Genomic DNA, 16,724 nt, shown 5'->3' with positions numbered 1-16,724 from the left:
AATGCTGTCGGGGATCTGGCCTGTTCATAGAGTCTGTTCATAGAGCACAGAGCTCTGTGCTAAGGCACCAGATCAAAGATAAAAAGAACACAGTGAATTCTTCCCTGGTGGAGTTTTGTTTTGTTTAGTTGGTCTTCACATCAGGGAATAAAAACGTAGTTGTAGTCTCTAGTTAAGATTCTGCTTCTGTTACAACAGACATTTATTTATTTATTTGAGAGAGTCTCACTCTGTCACCCCGGGTCAAGTGTCTGGCATTGTCAGAGCTCACAGCAACCTCAAACTCTTGGGCTCAAGCTATCCTCCTTTCTCAGCCTCCTGAGTAGCTGGGCCTACAGATGTTTGCCACAATGACCGGCTAATTTTTCTATCTTTAGTAGAGAGGGGTCTCACTCTTGCTCAGGCTGGTCTGGAACTCCTGAGTATTTTTTTTCCTCACAGATAAACAGGAAAAATGAGGAGCATACGTTATACTGCCATGATTATCTGATTTCCTTAAAAATTAAAGTAGTCATTTTAAATTAATAAATGGACATTTTGCAGCTGCGTTGGTCTACACGAGCCTGCAGTTTGTTTGCTGAGATTATTTGGGCACAAAGCCTGGGATGAATGGGGAAAGCTATAGGCTTGTGTTTTTCATAATTGCAAGGATATTTGTGGGGGGGGATGCCTGACAGATGGGTAATTCAAGGGTGAGGCTGAAAGTATTGAGTACCTAAAGTCATAGGATCACTTCAGATAAAAGATGAAGAAATAGTCACAAGAAAGGAAGACTATATATACACAGATTTGTTTGTCTTTAGCTAGATGAGGATGTGATCATCGTTTCTAATTTTACATCTCTAATGTAGCAGGTCTTGTTGAAATGTTCAGACTTGTTAATATCAACCTTTTAAAATATAAAAATATAAAATAAATCATGGAAATGAGAGACCAATATGGTTAAATAAAAATTGCTAAATAAGTATGTGTCATAGGCAAGATGTATAATCTGGGTATTATGAGAGCTGCTTACTTTATGCCTAGGCATTCAATAGAGGATATTTTTAACAGAGCCTAGATATCCTCCCGTGATACTTCTTTCCCTCAGCTCACCCTTCTCATCGTCAGGCTCGGGGTGCACGGATTCACATCCTGTTTAATGGTGGCGTATTCTGGGGCCTGCTCACAACGCCGAGTCACTGGAGCAGCCATTTTGTTTGCTTGTGGGAACAAAGCATTTCCTACTTTATTAATAGATTAGCTTTCACTAAAGTTCTACTTATTTTATGAAACACATCATCGGTTCCATGATTTTTTGCTAAGTTGATTATATAAATCTACGTCTGGAATTTTCTATACAGGTACATCTTTCTGCCCAAGAGGATTAAATGATAACATGAGTTTGTTGCAAATGAGTTACAATGGCCTCTGAGGAAACATTCAAACTGGGTTTTGGGCAGGCAGGAGCTCTGGCATCCGAAGGTTTTATTTTTTTCTTCCCTATTATACTCCATATTATGTCCAGAAACAAATGGCATGTTTTGGAGATAAGACTACTGCTATAATTAGATGAATTCCTATAATGCACATTATACATATAACATGCTTTAGTTTGCATGTTAAATTCCTGTAGATAGAAATTTCTCATATGAATATTCTATTCCTTTCATATTCCTAGTATTTTATGTTAAAAATCAAACCCCGAATAAGCTAAAAGCTTCAGAGTTATGGCACCACAGTACATAACAGTCTTTGGTCTTTAGACATCCAGCTTCTTTCAATCCATCACTCACTCTGTCCAGGGACATTTTCCCTCCAGACACCTGAAAAGGACAGCTGTGTTATCAGGCGCGTAGGAATATTTGATCAAACTATTGTTTGACTTTTTACTCTAGCTTAAATAGGTAATAGGAGAAAGATGTTGGTGTCTCTCTGTCTGGAATTTATCTATCTATTGTCCATAATTAGTTTTCTCCTTTGCTAAGAGCTGATACAATGCTCAAAATGGTAAGTTTGAAGCCTGGGTGAGCCTTTTGGATTTCTTTCTCGCATACTAAAGATTATCCTGACAACAAATACCTGCAGGGAGAACTCTTGAGGCTTGTGGTGAGAGAGAAGAAGGATTGACAACCTTCAAGACAAGCAAGTCTAAAGTAAATTTCAAAAAGCTTTGCAGAATGATGGGTTACAACTTATCAATGACATCACAGCAGAGGGACAGAAGAGCCATTGTAGACTTCTTTTTAAAGATGTAAAGCCATAATAGATTTCAATTTATATAGTCAACAACATGTTGAACTTCATTCAGTAAGAAAGATGTTGATAATACCATAGAAACGTGTGTCGTTGCACTAACCCACAAGATAACCAGGCCTGTATATGAGGCTGACTTAGAGTTATTATTGCTGAAATGTAGCAAAGAATGTGTTACATAAAACAACAGAAACTCCTAAACAAAACTATACATCTTAAGAATTAATTTGAAAACCTTTAGAGCAGCGGTTCTCAACCTGTGGGTTGCTACCCATAGGAACTGTATTAAAGGGCTGCAGCATTAGAAAGGTTGAGAACCACTGCTTTAGAGAGAAGGCTTTCAATAGGGAAAAATAGAGAATTTTTCTAATCATAAAAAGTGAAAATTTGCCATATAAATGCAGTAGAACCTCTGTAAGTTGACCACCCAAAGGACTGTACCAAACTGGTCAACATACAGAGGTGGTCAACATAAGGAAGTAGGCCTACTGTACTGATACACCCATGTAGTGCATGTCTGGTCTGTGAAAATCAAGTCAACTTAAGGAGGTGGTCATGTAGGGAGGTGGTAATAGGGAAGGTCTGTCTACTGTACACTCTTTGAATAAAATGAAGCTAAGCATGACTCAAATCACCAAATCAGACCGTGCTTTCTGTCTATGTCACCCTTTTGGTAGAAGGTTAAAGCATTCATAGTTGATGTCTTTAGCCTCCTCTCCCTTTTTCCCTCTTCCCCCCATCCCCCCAAAAAAGATCAGTTTTCTCAGAGTTAATGGTAGCTCAGTAGACAAGATCATAGAATTCAGTGGGACTCCAGATGTCATCTGCTCTAAATCTTTCATTTCACAGATTGAAGACACTGAAAATCCCTAGAGGTTGTGACCACCTAAGCTTAGTGGTAGACTGAGCTTGTATTCAGGTCCAGGGCTTTTTCCACAATGGCCAATCACAGAGACCTCTGGTCCCCAGCTCTGGTGCACAGATGGGGAACCAGACTGCACTGCAGCAGGTGAGTGAGCAAAGCTTCATCTGTATTTACAGCGCTCCCCATGGCTCACATCACCACCTGAGCTCTGCCTCCTGTCATAGCAGCAGCTGCATTCTATTCTCAGAGGGGTGCAAACCCTACTGTAAACAGCGCATGTGAGGGGCCTAGGCTGTGTGTACTCCTTATGAGAATCCAGTGCCTGATGATCTGAGGCAGTGGTGCTGGTTCTGGGAAGCAGCTGCAAGCATAGATCATCATTAACAGAGCAGCCTGACTGCACAGAGGCTATAACGTATTAAACGTTGGCAGGATCATATCAAAACTCTGCTCCCCTGTCTGGGGAAAATTACTCTATAAAAGCGGTCTCCAGGGCCAAAGGTTGAGGAGCACGGAATACACTCCTTATAATCGTGGATTTAGTAAAACACCTAAACTCAGTCTTAGATGGAAGACCGCTCCTAATTTGCTGGACTTGGTGAACATTGTAACTGTTTGACAGATCTATCTGATAAATACTCTCCTCACATCCTGTTATTTAAACAAGATAATCACTTACATGCATTTTTTTTTATTCCAGGAAATCTCTTTTCATTCTAAAAATTGTCAGATAAATTAACTCCTCCTATAGTTAGGACACCTTGAGAAAATATTGCCTTTAGCAGATATTTTCCTCAGCTAGAATTATAATTCTCACAATTAAATCTATACCTTACTTAACCACATAGCTGTGGTTTGAGTATAGTTTCTTCTAGCCAATATGCATGAAATATTCTGTCAAAAGTTTGGAGCAGAGAACCAAATGACTATTTTCATTGTACAAGTTTTTACAGTCTGGAGCTTCTAGTTTTTATATTATTTACAATTTTATAACATTTTATCATGTACATATGAGTTTGTTTGCTCATTACCTGTTCCTTCCAATATAATTTAAGCTTCAAATGAGCAAGGACTCTTTTCTGTGTTTACTTGTTATTGTTTCACTTTTGTATCCACTATCACACTGCACTGTGCTCACTGCTGAGGATGCCCTCGATGGCATTAAAGAAAGATTAGAAATACTTTAATTGTAGGTGCTGTATTTTATCTATAGTAGTTTTCAAAATGAAATGCTCTGTATTTTATTTGGGACATCAGGAATTTTAGACATTCAATGAAAGTTACTTATAATGGGAAACTTAACCCCTTCTGTAAGAATTGTTCCAAAAAGTTTTCTTCATAGAAGAAACATATTCAAGAACATATTCCAAATGAGAAGCATTTAATTTAAATGAGACGTGTTAATTTTATCTTTGATATACAACTGCAATGTCATAATTATAGTAAAAGCTTTGTAAATTGACCACCGAAGGTACTGCAACATCTGGAGGTGGTCACCATAGGGAACTAGGCCCATTCTACTGAGACATATATACGGGTGGTACCTGCAAATTAGGTTAGCTTAAGGAGGTGGTCAGCTATGTGGGTTCTACTGTATTTTATTCCAAAGGATGCCTACAGATTATTTAAAATTTTTTTATAATTTAATCAAGGTCACCCTTTATGCACATCTTATTAATGAGTACCTACCCTATTTCAAAGTTCACTGGAGAATGTGTTTCCTCTCACTAACAAATGTAAAACATCCAATCTTGTCCTCATGAACTTTTATTTTGCTAGTACTAGAAGTGCAGTTTTTATAATTTTTCGAAATGCAAAGTTAGAGCTACCGCAGATTGAGAGAGGCCATTCTTTCCCTTTCCGCCGGGTTCTCATTTTAGAGTCTTCTGTTTTGATAGTTAACCCAAACTGACCTTCTGAGATTGCGAATCATGAAATCTGTCGCATATTTTCTAACTGTTACTTGATGAGATGGATATGATATCAGAGGGGTTTGAAATGATGGGCTAAATTGAGAAAATGTTATTTCTCAGCAAATCACAGTATGATCGCTGAAAGAATAATTAAATGTAACTTTTAACCATGGCTACAATAAGAAGAAAGTAAAATGAGTTTTTCACTATTGACTGTAACGTTTCTGCTTTACAATGATCTGCTGCAGATCCAACACTATTTTCTTTCTTTCTTTCTTTTTTTTTTTGTAGAGACAGAGTCTCACTGTACCGCCCTCGGTAGAGTGCCGTGGCCTCACACGGCTCACAGCAACCTCTTAACTCTTGGGCTTAGGCGATTCTCTTGCCTCAGCCTCCCGAGCAGCTGGGACTACAGGTGCCCGCCACAACGCCCGGCTATTTTTTGGTTGCAGTTTGGCCGGGGCTGGGTTTGAACCTGCCACCCTCGGCATATGGGGCCGGCGCCTTACTCACTGAGCCACAGGCGCTGCCCCCAACACTATTTTCTTTCGATGACAAGAACAGAAATAGAGGGAAGAAAGTTTTTTTGATTAATTTGCTATTATTTTGGTTTCACATAAAATTAAAAGATAAATTTAAATGGGTTGTTTTCTTAAAAAAAGGTTGCAGTTACTATATATATAAAACACTGATTTTTTTTTAGTGATTTGTGCTTTCTTTTAGATGGCTTACCTGTTAGGAATATTAAAATGTTTATTTATGGCCAACGAGAGATGTTGAGACGCTTTAATTGACAAACAACAAACGAACAAAGAAAACCCCGCCAGATAATCATCTGTGGAACATAGAGCCATTCAAATACAGGATTCTAAAACTGAAGGCTACGTTTCAATTTCTTGGGCTGCACTTGGGAGAGGGCCCACTACAGCTCGTAGGGCCTTTATTCACCTTCTGGGATCAGGCCTTGGGGGTATTACACAATGGTCAGAAGGTGTTTTAAAGAGACCTATGTCCCAGACACTAATGAATATTATTTTCTGAGCAACAACCCCCCCACGGCAGCAACACGTTTTTATTATATTTTCTATAGTAACACATTTACCCAGGACCCACGGTAATATCATCCACTCGACGATGGTTGGCGGTGGGCCTTGCCTGTTCAAGTCGGACCTGTCGATGTGCTGAGAGGCCAGCAGCAACAGGAACAGAAAGGTCAGGTAGGAGGCCGTGTGGCAGATGAACTTGATAAATGGCTTTCTGATGAACAGTCCCAGGGGGCTTTTAGGGGCTATCAGGTAGCACACAGAGAACACAGGGAAGAGAAGTCCTATGATGAAACACGTCACCATCTTCACAGCCCAGTGTCTTCTCCTCCAGCCCGGAAACTCGTCATACCAGCGAGATGCCAGCAGCTGTTGACAGTTGGGCTGGGCGACAAACTGAATCACAAGGAAAGGAAAAGGGAAAGTAAGTCAGTGCTGTCTGCGACGGCTTCAGTCCGTCTGTAAGAACATCATAATTTTAAAGGCAGTAGTTCTGCTTTGCATAATATTATATGTATCAATCAGAGAGCTGTCAGTCATTCTGTGGTTAAAGCTCATGCATTGAACGTTCATAACTCGCAAGGCACAGTGCTATGTGCCTGGAGAGACACAACTCCAGTTAGAATATTATGGCTTCCCTGAGGAAACAAAAACAGAAATGGAGAATGGGCATGAATAGGATATGTTCGAATCGCAGAAAGCAGTCTGCAAAGACACCCCCCCCCACACACACACATATAAGAATACAGGAATGCCACTATTTCTTGGCTTAGGGGTTATTGCTTTGTTATAACCTTACCCTTGAATGTTACTTTTATGTTTGTGTGTGCATTAACATTTTCTATAATAAGCATTTGTTACTTTCACCATCAGAAAAGTTACACATACATTTCAGTGAGTTGAGGCAATAAGGAAGTGATTTGGGAAGAGTATTAGGATCACCAGAAGGTCCACTGTCGTAGCTTAATTTGGTAGAACGGATGCAAATACTAACCATAACCAACTACCACATGCAAACATTTCACACGCATGGCATCGTTTTATCCTGACAGCATGTTTGAGATGTAGAACAGACATGACTTTATTTGAAGGATCAGGACAGAAGGAGTTATAAGACAGTTATAAGATCTAAAGATGTATTGAAGGTCTAGTTAAAGATAAATTATTAGATATTTGAGTATCTGGTCCAGGATTTTTTTTTTTTTTTTTCTGTAAACTACCTTTTCCATTGGTATGGGTAGCTAAGCAATATATGAATTTAGAGGAATTTTCTCTTCCAGGTGGAATTGGCCCAAGAACACTTCCCAGTGGGTACATTTGAATATGCAGGAAAGGGAGGGGCAGGCCCTCCAAGGCAAAGGTAAGTGGGAGAGAAGTGGCGTACCCTGGTGAGACAGTGTATAGTGGGGTTAAAAAATGCCTCCTGGGTAGTTTTGATTGAAGTAGAAGTTTAAGTTCAACGTGAGAGACTTGGAAAATTCTGTTAGCATCACAAAATAGGCTTACTTTAACCAAACTTAATACTTGACCCTTTATAGGACCCCACCCCACTCCACATTTCCCATTTTCTTCAGTTGTAAGCTGTATGGATCTTCTTTAGACAGGAATTTCCCCTCTCTGTCTCTCTTTTTTCCAAGAAACAAAATCTGTGTTGACCAGGTCGGAGTGCAGCAATCTTAGCTCACTGCAGCCTCCAGCTCCTGCCTCAGCTTCCCAGTAAACTCAGATTACAGGCATGGCCATTGCTCTGGCACCTTTCTCTTTTTTGATGGCAAGTAAACAAGCAATCTCCAGGTAACTGAGAAGATGCCCTGTCTGGGAATGAAAGAAGAATGAGAAGATGGGCTTGAAGAGCAATTTCAGAGTTGATGTGTTCAACCACATGGATTAGATAAGCGGTGTTTCTCATGCAGCTGTCTCTCTCTCCTCATGTATATCTACTTATCAACCTATACAGTGGACAAAAAATGTGTAATACACTGAATTACATTTATATTAATGGGTTAAGTAAACACAGATCAAAATAAAAGAGCATGTCTTCAAGACTAGACTCCCTCCATTATCCTTTTTGTTAAAGAAATTTCAAGCTCCACAAACAGTAATGTTAAATTTTATAATTCAATGAATATTTTTTCTTTGCTCCTTGCCTATGCTTCTGGTCAAAGCCAGGTATCTGAAAAATAAAAATTTTTGTTGCGATATCTGTACAGGACTGACAAATAGTGTTACAAGATCATTAACAAGCACCGTCCTCTTCAGAAGCTTTAAGTTCCCCCCACAAGATTCTTGACGTTAGAATTTCATTAAAAAAAATAAAAAAATCATGGCCTACCATCTTTATTTTACTTTTTCATTCACCATGGAATATAATATTCTTAAAGTATTAAAATTTAGCACAGCTTAAAAGCCTTAATAGAAAGGACTTAAAGAAACCTATGGAAAATGAAGGCTCTAACATGCAGTTGCTATAATCTATTTGTCCCCACCGATTGAAGGAACCCTCTAAGATAACACATTTCTGGGACTCATCAGCTCTGTTCTTCTGGCCAGAGTCTCATTAGAACATGAGGCGCCCAGGGAATTGAATGAAGAACTTTACTGGGATCATTTAAGGTGTGTTTGTATAAATATTTCTGCAGCCTAATACACACATATGGGCTGTGTTAAATTACCTAGAAGAAGCAAATAGTTCAATCCTCACAGGACACCTGCCATTGCCAGGTGATAGGTTAGCCTTGATTTTTCTTATTTCTGCTTTTTTTTTTTTTTAAAGTACTTTTCCTTTAATTATTGTGCAGCACACACCTGTTTTACTAAATGAACAGTGTTTTATGTTGCAGACAGACACAGGAGACACCTGCAGATGTGAAGATCAGAGAGAGGGCCGTAGGAGAAGAGCAGGAGTGAACGGGCGTGACAACTTATTCCCCAAATGTGGCTGTTGTGTGGCTACAGATTGGCTCTAATTGTAGGATTGAAATAACCCAGTTTTACATCCCTTCTTACCACACCTGCTCTTTACTTGTCTACACAACATTCCCTAAGTTTTGTCCCATTAATTAGCTGACGTACCATTACAAATGGGTTTGGGATTAAATCAGTTACCAAATTAAGGATTAAAATAATTAAACTTTCATATTACATGACTTCTCAGTCTTTAATTGCTAAAGCATATTAAATTATTTCAATTATTTCATGCCTTTCTTCCTTCTCTCCCTCCCCCCTCCTCCTCCTTTCCTTCCGTTTTTGTCCATATGTTTTCATTTTTGCACTTTGTCCCCAACCTCCCTCTTTTCCTTTTTTCCTTTCTTCCTGCCACCTTCCTTCTCTCTGTCCCTTCCTCTCTCCCCTCCTTTCCTCTCTGTCTCTCATCCTCTCTCCCTATTCCTTCTATGTGCCTTTTCCTCTTTATCTGTTTCTCTCTCTGCTTACTTGGATTATTTAGAGTAAAGCTCAGCTTTATCTTCCTGTCTATTTGACAGTGGACAGTGGGCCATTCAAACAAAGCCTTCTTCAGATGGGCCATCACGCTGCCTGCTGCCTGCTGGGAGCTGACAACTCCTGTCACCTCCACTCCACCTCTCTAGGGCACAAGGAGTCATAGGAATGAACATCGTCTGTGCCATTATAGGACTAGGGAATGCAGGGTTTGTTTTTAGGCACATTTTATTACAGCCCCTTCTCTCTATATAATTGTTGGCCAATTCTAGCACAATTCCTGCCATCACATTAAAATTCATATTAAAACCTTAAAAACATTCAAATTTACATTTGTATCATGCATTTATAAAACCTGTTGTGAAAAAAATTTAAACTCCCCATCCCACCCTCTCATTAAGTTTTAAAAAGCTTTAGAAGACTGATTTTATAACTGTTCATAGAATCATTGGGTCATGAGATTCAAAATATTGAAGACATGGTGAAAATTATTGAATCTCATTTCCTTTTTACAAATAAGGAAAGAGAGATTCGATGATCAAAGATTTAAGAACAATTACTTGAAATGTGAAAACCTGAAAACACAAAGAATGATGAAGAGAAAAAGAGTAAAGCTGAAAAGTTTATACAACAAAACAAAGTCAAATAAACAGAAAATGTCACCACTATGTACGGAAGAATTAATATATTAACTGTATGTGGACAAAGTAAGCTAAAAATAATTAAAAAATTAATACATCCTTGCTAAGTAAAATTATTGGGTCATATTTACTTGGTATTTCTCCTTTTTTTCATCTTTTGAGTTTTCCACTTTACCAGACTTTAAGCTATACTACAAGCCTATAGTAAACAAAACAGCATGGTAAGGCACAAAAATGGAGACATAAACCTATGGATCAGAATTGAGACCCCAGCGATAAAACCATCCTCATATTCCCATCTTATCTTTGATAAAGCAGGACAAAAGCATACCCGGGGGAAAAGAATTCCTATTCAATAAATGGTGCTGGAAAAATTAGAATAACCACAAGTAAAAGACTGAAACAGCGGGCGGCGCCTGTGGCTCAGTCAGTAAGGCGCCAGCCCCATATACCGAGGGTGGCGGGTTCAAACCCGGCCCCGGCCAAACTGCAACCAAAAAATAGCCGGGCATTGTGGCTGGCACCTGTAATCCCAGCTACTTGGGAGGCTGAGGCAAGAGAATCACTTAAGCCCAGGAGTTGGAGGTTGCTGTGAGCTGTGTGAGGCCACGGCATTCTACCGAGGGCCATAAAGTGAGACTCTGTCTCTATAAAAAAAGAAAAAAAAAAAAGAGAGACTGAAACAGCATCCATATTCCTCCCTACTCACAAAAATTAACATACTTGAAACTTTAGGCACAAAACCATAAGAATCCTAGAAGAGAGTGCTGGAAAAACTTTCCTAGGGAAAGAATTTATGAAGAAGACTCCAGAAGGAATCACAGCAGCAGCAAAAATTAACAAATAGGACCCGATCAAATTACAAAGTTTATGAACACATGGAAGTAAAATTCAATGGGACTCAAGTAGGTGAGGGAGGAAAAGGGGTAAATTCACACTTAACCAGTAAAATATGCATATTCTGGGTGAAGGGCATACTTACAACTTTGACTTAAAATGTACAAAGCAAAACATGTAAAGAAAATGTGAGTACCCCTGTAATATTCTGAAATTAGAAAAAAACACATGTAACATCAAAAAAAAGTTCATATCCAAAATTTTGACTGTGGCAATATTCTCTCTAGGAGGAAAATCTGGATTCTGGAATAGCTATCTGGCTACTTTATCTATCTTAACTAAGTCAGATAGTTACGTGGGAGTCTTAAATTGACTGCTGGCTGATTACAGAGTTGAAATTTTTGGAACGACTGATTTCTGTGCTTCAAGAGGACCACGCATTCATATACATGCCAGTTTCCACTGGGTATTACAGTTTGTTCTTTACTAATTCAAAATAAACTATTTTTGGGGAGGAGGAGTTATTTCCTCTGGCCATGAGTGTTTTTCAACAACTCATTTATAATGTTGCAGACATGGTTTAAGGATTATTTGTAGGCAAAAAAATTTCAGAGAATTATTTTTTCTATAGCTGAAAAACCCTTTCTGTTTTCTACCTCATTGCCTCAATCTTTTCACAGCTGACGATGGCTTTGAACTGCCTGAGTCTCTTCCTAATTTGTAGAGATAGCTCTGGTTGTGTTCCTAATTGAAATGATTCTTGTGGCCTCTGTGAGCACTAATCACCACATCATGTTCACCTTGTCCTTTCTTATTTAATTGAGACAATAGTGTTCAGCATTATTTGCAAGTCAGACATTTGCCAGATTTTGAGAGCCACAAAAACCACACAAATCTGTCTTCTGGGAACTCAAAATATGTTTGGACTGATCATGTGATGGGATAACAGTACAGAGCATTTTATCACTTGTTAAAAATGATATGTAGGACATAAAATAAATGAAGTCCAACATTAAATAAACAGGGAAAATATAAGAAGGAAGTGTATTTGGTTAAACATGAACTAATTGGCAGGATTGTGACTGCATAGCTTGATAGGTTAATGTATTTTAATTTAGACTGTGATCTCAAAGAACTCAAAATAGACCTTTCATTTGATTCTGCAATCCCATTACTAGGCATCTATCCAGAAGAAAAAAAAATTATTTTATCATAAGAACATTTGCACTAGATTTTATTGAAGCTTAGTTTACAATCACCAAGATGTGGAAGCAACCTGAGTGCCCATCAACCCAGGAATGGATTAACAAACTGTGCTATATGTGTACCATGGAATACTAGTCAGCCATAAAAAGATGGAGACTTTATACCTTTTTAGTAAAGACTTCACATTCTTTTCAATAAAGTATCAAAAGAATAGAAAAGCAAGTATCCAATGTACTTAATATTAATGTGAAGCCAATAGATGATGTAATACATGGCCGTGCAAGAGAAAAACTCAATTCAATTCAAGTTGGAGGGAGATGGGAGAAACACATCTTTCCGAGTCCCATCCTCAGAGTATTGGATTCATTAAACCCAAGGTAGGGGCCGTTCTACTAAGTTCAAAGTTCCCAAGGTGACTCTGATCCAGAGACCAACTTTCAAGAAGCAGTATCCTACTGAACGACTTTTGAGTAATGTGAAATAGTCTTCTAGCTTTTCTGTTTTTTTCTATACCCCCATTTTTTTTTGCTTTCCACATTTAAAATCAGCCCCTTTATTGAGATCACCAACAAGCAAATTTAGCTCAGTAAAGATGCCTTTAAAGGGAATTGTACAGAAGTGACATATCAAGTAGATATTTTATGGTGCAGATCAGTGTAGCATCTAATTACAGGAATAAACAAAAAATATCAAGACGAATCCCCACCAAATCACTGAACTCCTGTGCAGGTGAAAAAGTTGAACACAGTGCAATGGCAGCCAGGGAATGAGAAGAGGCTGAGTCACCATTCAGTATGAAGGTCAGGGGCCAAGACCAATGTGAAACAGACTGGGACTCAGTGGAGGTGAAATACAGGAACAGATGATAAAGGACCTGGCTGAAAGGTAGGCACACTTTGACTTAAGATGTACAAATGCATATTATATATACCCAAATGAATATAGCCTTGTCATAGTCAGAAATGAAGGAAGGAAGGAAGGAAGGAACCTGAGGGAAAATGGTAGAAAAATATGTATACATAGTTTCTCACAGATATTTACCCTGGGCATTACCATTGCCTTCATCAAGACTCTAAAGTGATCTGCCTCATATTATACATTTGGACATTGTAAGGATTACGCTTGATCTTAGCCAAAATGCCAAGAAGCGATAAGATCTTGTAAGGATTACAATATCCTTGTTTTGGAAAGACCTCATTGGTATTTGGATCCTGGATCTGTGGCTTCCTGACTGTGTGAATGTTAATAAATTATTAAATTGTCAGTGTGTCTTCCTAACTTGTAACATGAGGATACATAGCGTTGTTGTAAAATTAAATGAATTATTCCATGAAAAATACAGCAATTCTTAGTTTATAGTGTATTGTTCCATAAATGTTAGATATTATCATTATTGCATATACACATATATTCTTTTTTTTTTTTTTATGTTTTTTGGCCAGGGCTGGGTTTGAACCCGCCACCTCTGGCATATGGGACCGGCGCCCTACTCCTTGAGCCACAGGCGCCGCCCTACACATATATTCTTATACACAAAGATATGTGTCCACATATATGTCCACATATATATACAATCACTAAGAGAGACATACTCAAATACAGAATACAAATTAATTTTCAGCTTATGAAGGGCATTGTTGTTATACCTCTCATGACCTGGCGTGAGGAGGGAGAGTTGACCTGAGTGGAAATGATGGGAAATGAAGAAATAAAGCCAAGAAAGACAGAGACAGATGAAGACAGGAGATGAAAGATAGGATGATGCTGGGAGGACTGACACAGCTGATGGCTGCAGCCAGTACCTGAACCGTGGAAACAGCTCTACTAACAGTATCTTAACAAGGTTGCATAAATCTTAATACATGAGGTAGAGCTCAAACTTAAAGAGGGAAAACTGTGTGCTTGCCAATAATAGGAAAAGTATGCATGGGCTATGTGACTTCTGGCAGGTGGAAAGAATGTTGTTAAAGGAGGAGAAGTGGTTGGGGGTTGCTCCCTAAGCATTTCCCAGGCTGTGGGGGTGCTGTGGGTGGCACCACAATACCTATTTGTATATTTTCCCCTACAGTATAACCTAATTTTAATTAATATGATGTCATAAAATTAGTTTAAAAAGAGTCCTGCAAATAAATTACATTCAGAAGGTAATATGTAATAACAATTATTCAGACATAGGGAATACCAATAAAATAACTAGCTAATTGAGTTTTCATCAATTCAGGGTTGCTCCCTGAGCACTTCCCAGGCTGTGGGGGCACTGTAGGGGTGCCACACTATCCCCCAAATGCCTATTTATATATTTTTCTCTATAGTATAACCTAAGTTTAATTAATATGATATCATAAAGTGAGCAATTAGTTTAAAAAGAGTCCTGCAAAGAAATTACATTCAGAAGATAATATGTAATAATAATTATTCAAGCATAAGGGAATAACAATAAAATAACTAGCTAAATGAGTTTTCGTCAGCCTTGTTAAAAGAGAAAAAAAAATACAGATTTAATAAAAGCTGAAAATACATTGGCTTAAAAAGTTTGCAAATAATCAAGAAGATTAACTGATAAACTTTAGATTCTATCCTCTGCAGGCTAGATTCTTGTCCAATAAGCCCCCTTGTCCTATTAAGATAGACAAAATCTCTTATCTAGTCATCAAATTGTCTTTTGTTTTTCCTGAACATATGTATTAAATTGTTTTTCCCGAACATATATATTAAATTGTTTTTCCCGAACATATATATTAAATTCAGACTTGCAGATTGGCATTCAAGGACCAGACTAATGCGTCTATTATTGAAGCATCACAATGGATATCTACATTATCAGGAGGGAAGGGGATAAACACCAGTTGATAGTGATGATGAGGCAGGGGCAGGATTAAATTTCTTAAAGTATTCCTGGGCCTAAATTCAAAATTGGTTTGACAGCTGAGCAGGTATGACGAGTGGGCAAGTAATGGAAGTTGAAAATGGCAGAGGCAAAGGGACTTAGGTGGGGATGACGATCTCAACACTGGGTACATTCAGCTATTGATCTTGAGGATGAAAATGCAAATAAAACTCAGTTTAGGAGGTAGGGAGGTGAAGTCAGTAAATAGCACTAGTTCTTTGAAAATCACAAAGGGTGGCAGGTGGCACAAAGTCTATGTCTATTCACCAACATCTTTTGCAGAGCTCCTGTGAAGACTCTGATAGACAATAGATGAAAAAAAATGCAGTCATTTCTAGGTATCTATGAGATCCTTTCTTAAAATAAATTGAGGTGTGGAGGCAGAAAATTACACAGCACTGAAGAAACCATTTGACTGTTGAGTCATGCAGGTGAACAACAGATGGGAATGGTAGATGGAGCACAGAGAGGGAGGTCTGGTCCAGATCCCTGGATGGCTCTGATGAGCCACCAACATTCTCTGCACAGAGCAGCGGTGAGTTCAGATAAGGTGTTCCACTCTCAGCCACGTCTCCTGGGGAGACTCCTACAGAAGACTGAACTCTGCTCTATCACCTTCCATTAGCACAAGAATCCAGAGAGGGAGGGAGAATTTATTGTTCTTATAAGAGGCCATAGTCCCTCTTCTTTACCTTTCCCTATTCCTTTTCACATAACATTAACATCTATTGCCTAAGAAAATTAAATTGTACAAAACCTTACAAAAAGGAAGACTTATTTTATACCTCTTTCCAGAATCAGAAGTTGTCACAGAACAGAATCCCTCGTCTTCCCTGCCATAAATATCAGTAATACGTGTATAAGGGTTACATGAGTTTCAAATGTGTTAAGTCTATACACAGATACTTTTTAAATTCTATTCTTCAGATCACAAATAGGATCATTCCTCTTGGGATTGCTAATCCCTTTTCCTTTCACCAAACTCTGGCCTCTCTGACAACTCCACAGACTATCTTAGCTGACAAATTTTCTGGGTTAAAAAGTCCTAATAATCCTCAGTTGTTAATTATCTGTTCATCGAGGTTGGAATGAAATTATTCTATGATAGAGAGAGGAAAAAAATCATGTGTTTTGGAAACAGCAGAGCCCACAAGTAACTGACCCCTGCTCGCATGATCTGGTCCAACTTGTCCGACAGCAGAGGGGGTGAATGGACAAAAACCACACATGAGGAGGCAAAAGTAGGAAGTCGTTCCTATCCCTGTACCAGTCCTCAACATCACTGCCTCTCAGGAGAGAGGAATGAGGCGTGAAGTACCTGTTATAAGGAAATTCTTTCTTTGGCATCATTTTCATTATTTCTCATTTTCTCACTCATCCAATGGCCACTGATTCCTGCTGAGGAAGCATGTCTGGAGTCCCTCCCTGTCTGCGTCATCTCTGCAGCCCCTCTGCCACACCTCTAGGCTAGCTCCTCTATTTCTCACAAGGATTAGTGATAACTGGCTACCCTCGGCCCCTTTTTGGGATTTCCACTTCCCCTGAGCACCACGGTGCTTGTTCACCTCCTGGGCTATGTGCCCTTCATGCTAGCTCCCTAAGGAAGGGCACGTCCCAGTATGAGGACAGAGCGTGAGTCCTGGGAGAAGCAAGACCTGA

The 16,724-nt window shown here is 38.9% G+C and overlaps 1 protein-coding gene across 2 annotated transcripts in view; it reads right to left on the bottom strand.

Annotated features, from left to right (window-relative positions):
* Window positions 1-16,724, bottom strand: part of TRPC4 (transient receptor potential cation channel subfamily C member 4) — a 250,889-nt gene that overhangs the window by 49,703 nt on the left and 184,462 nt on the right. The window contains exon 4 of one of the 2 annotated variants that reach the window (XM_053563930.1): window positions 6,116-6,452. In XM_053563930.1, the coding sequence (XP_053419905.1) occupies window positions 6,116-6,452 (337 nt within the window). Of the gene's footprint in view, window positions 1-6,115; window positions 6,453-16,724 lie in introns of those variants that run through there. The other variant, XM_053563931.1, reaches the window with a different exon arrangement.

Source organism: Nycticebus coucang, chromosome 15 (assembly GCF_027406575.1).
Source record: "Nycticebus coucang isolate mNycCou1 chromosome 15, mNycCou1.pri, whole genome shotgun sequence".
NCBI lineage: Eukaryota > Metazoa > Chordata > Mammalia > Primates > Lorisidae > Nycticebus > Nycticebus coucang.
Note: the sequence above shows the minus strand (reverse complement) of the source record. Positions and strands in the feature narration are given on the sequence as shown.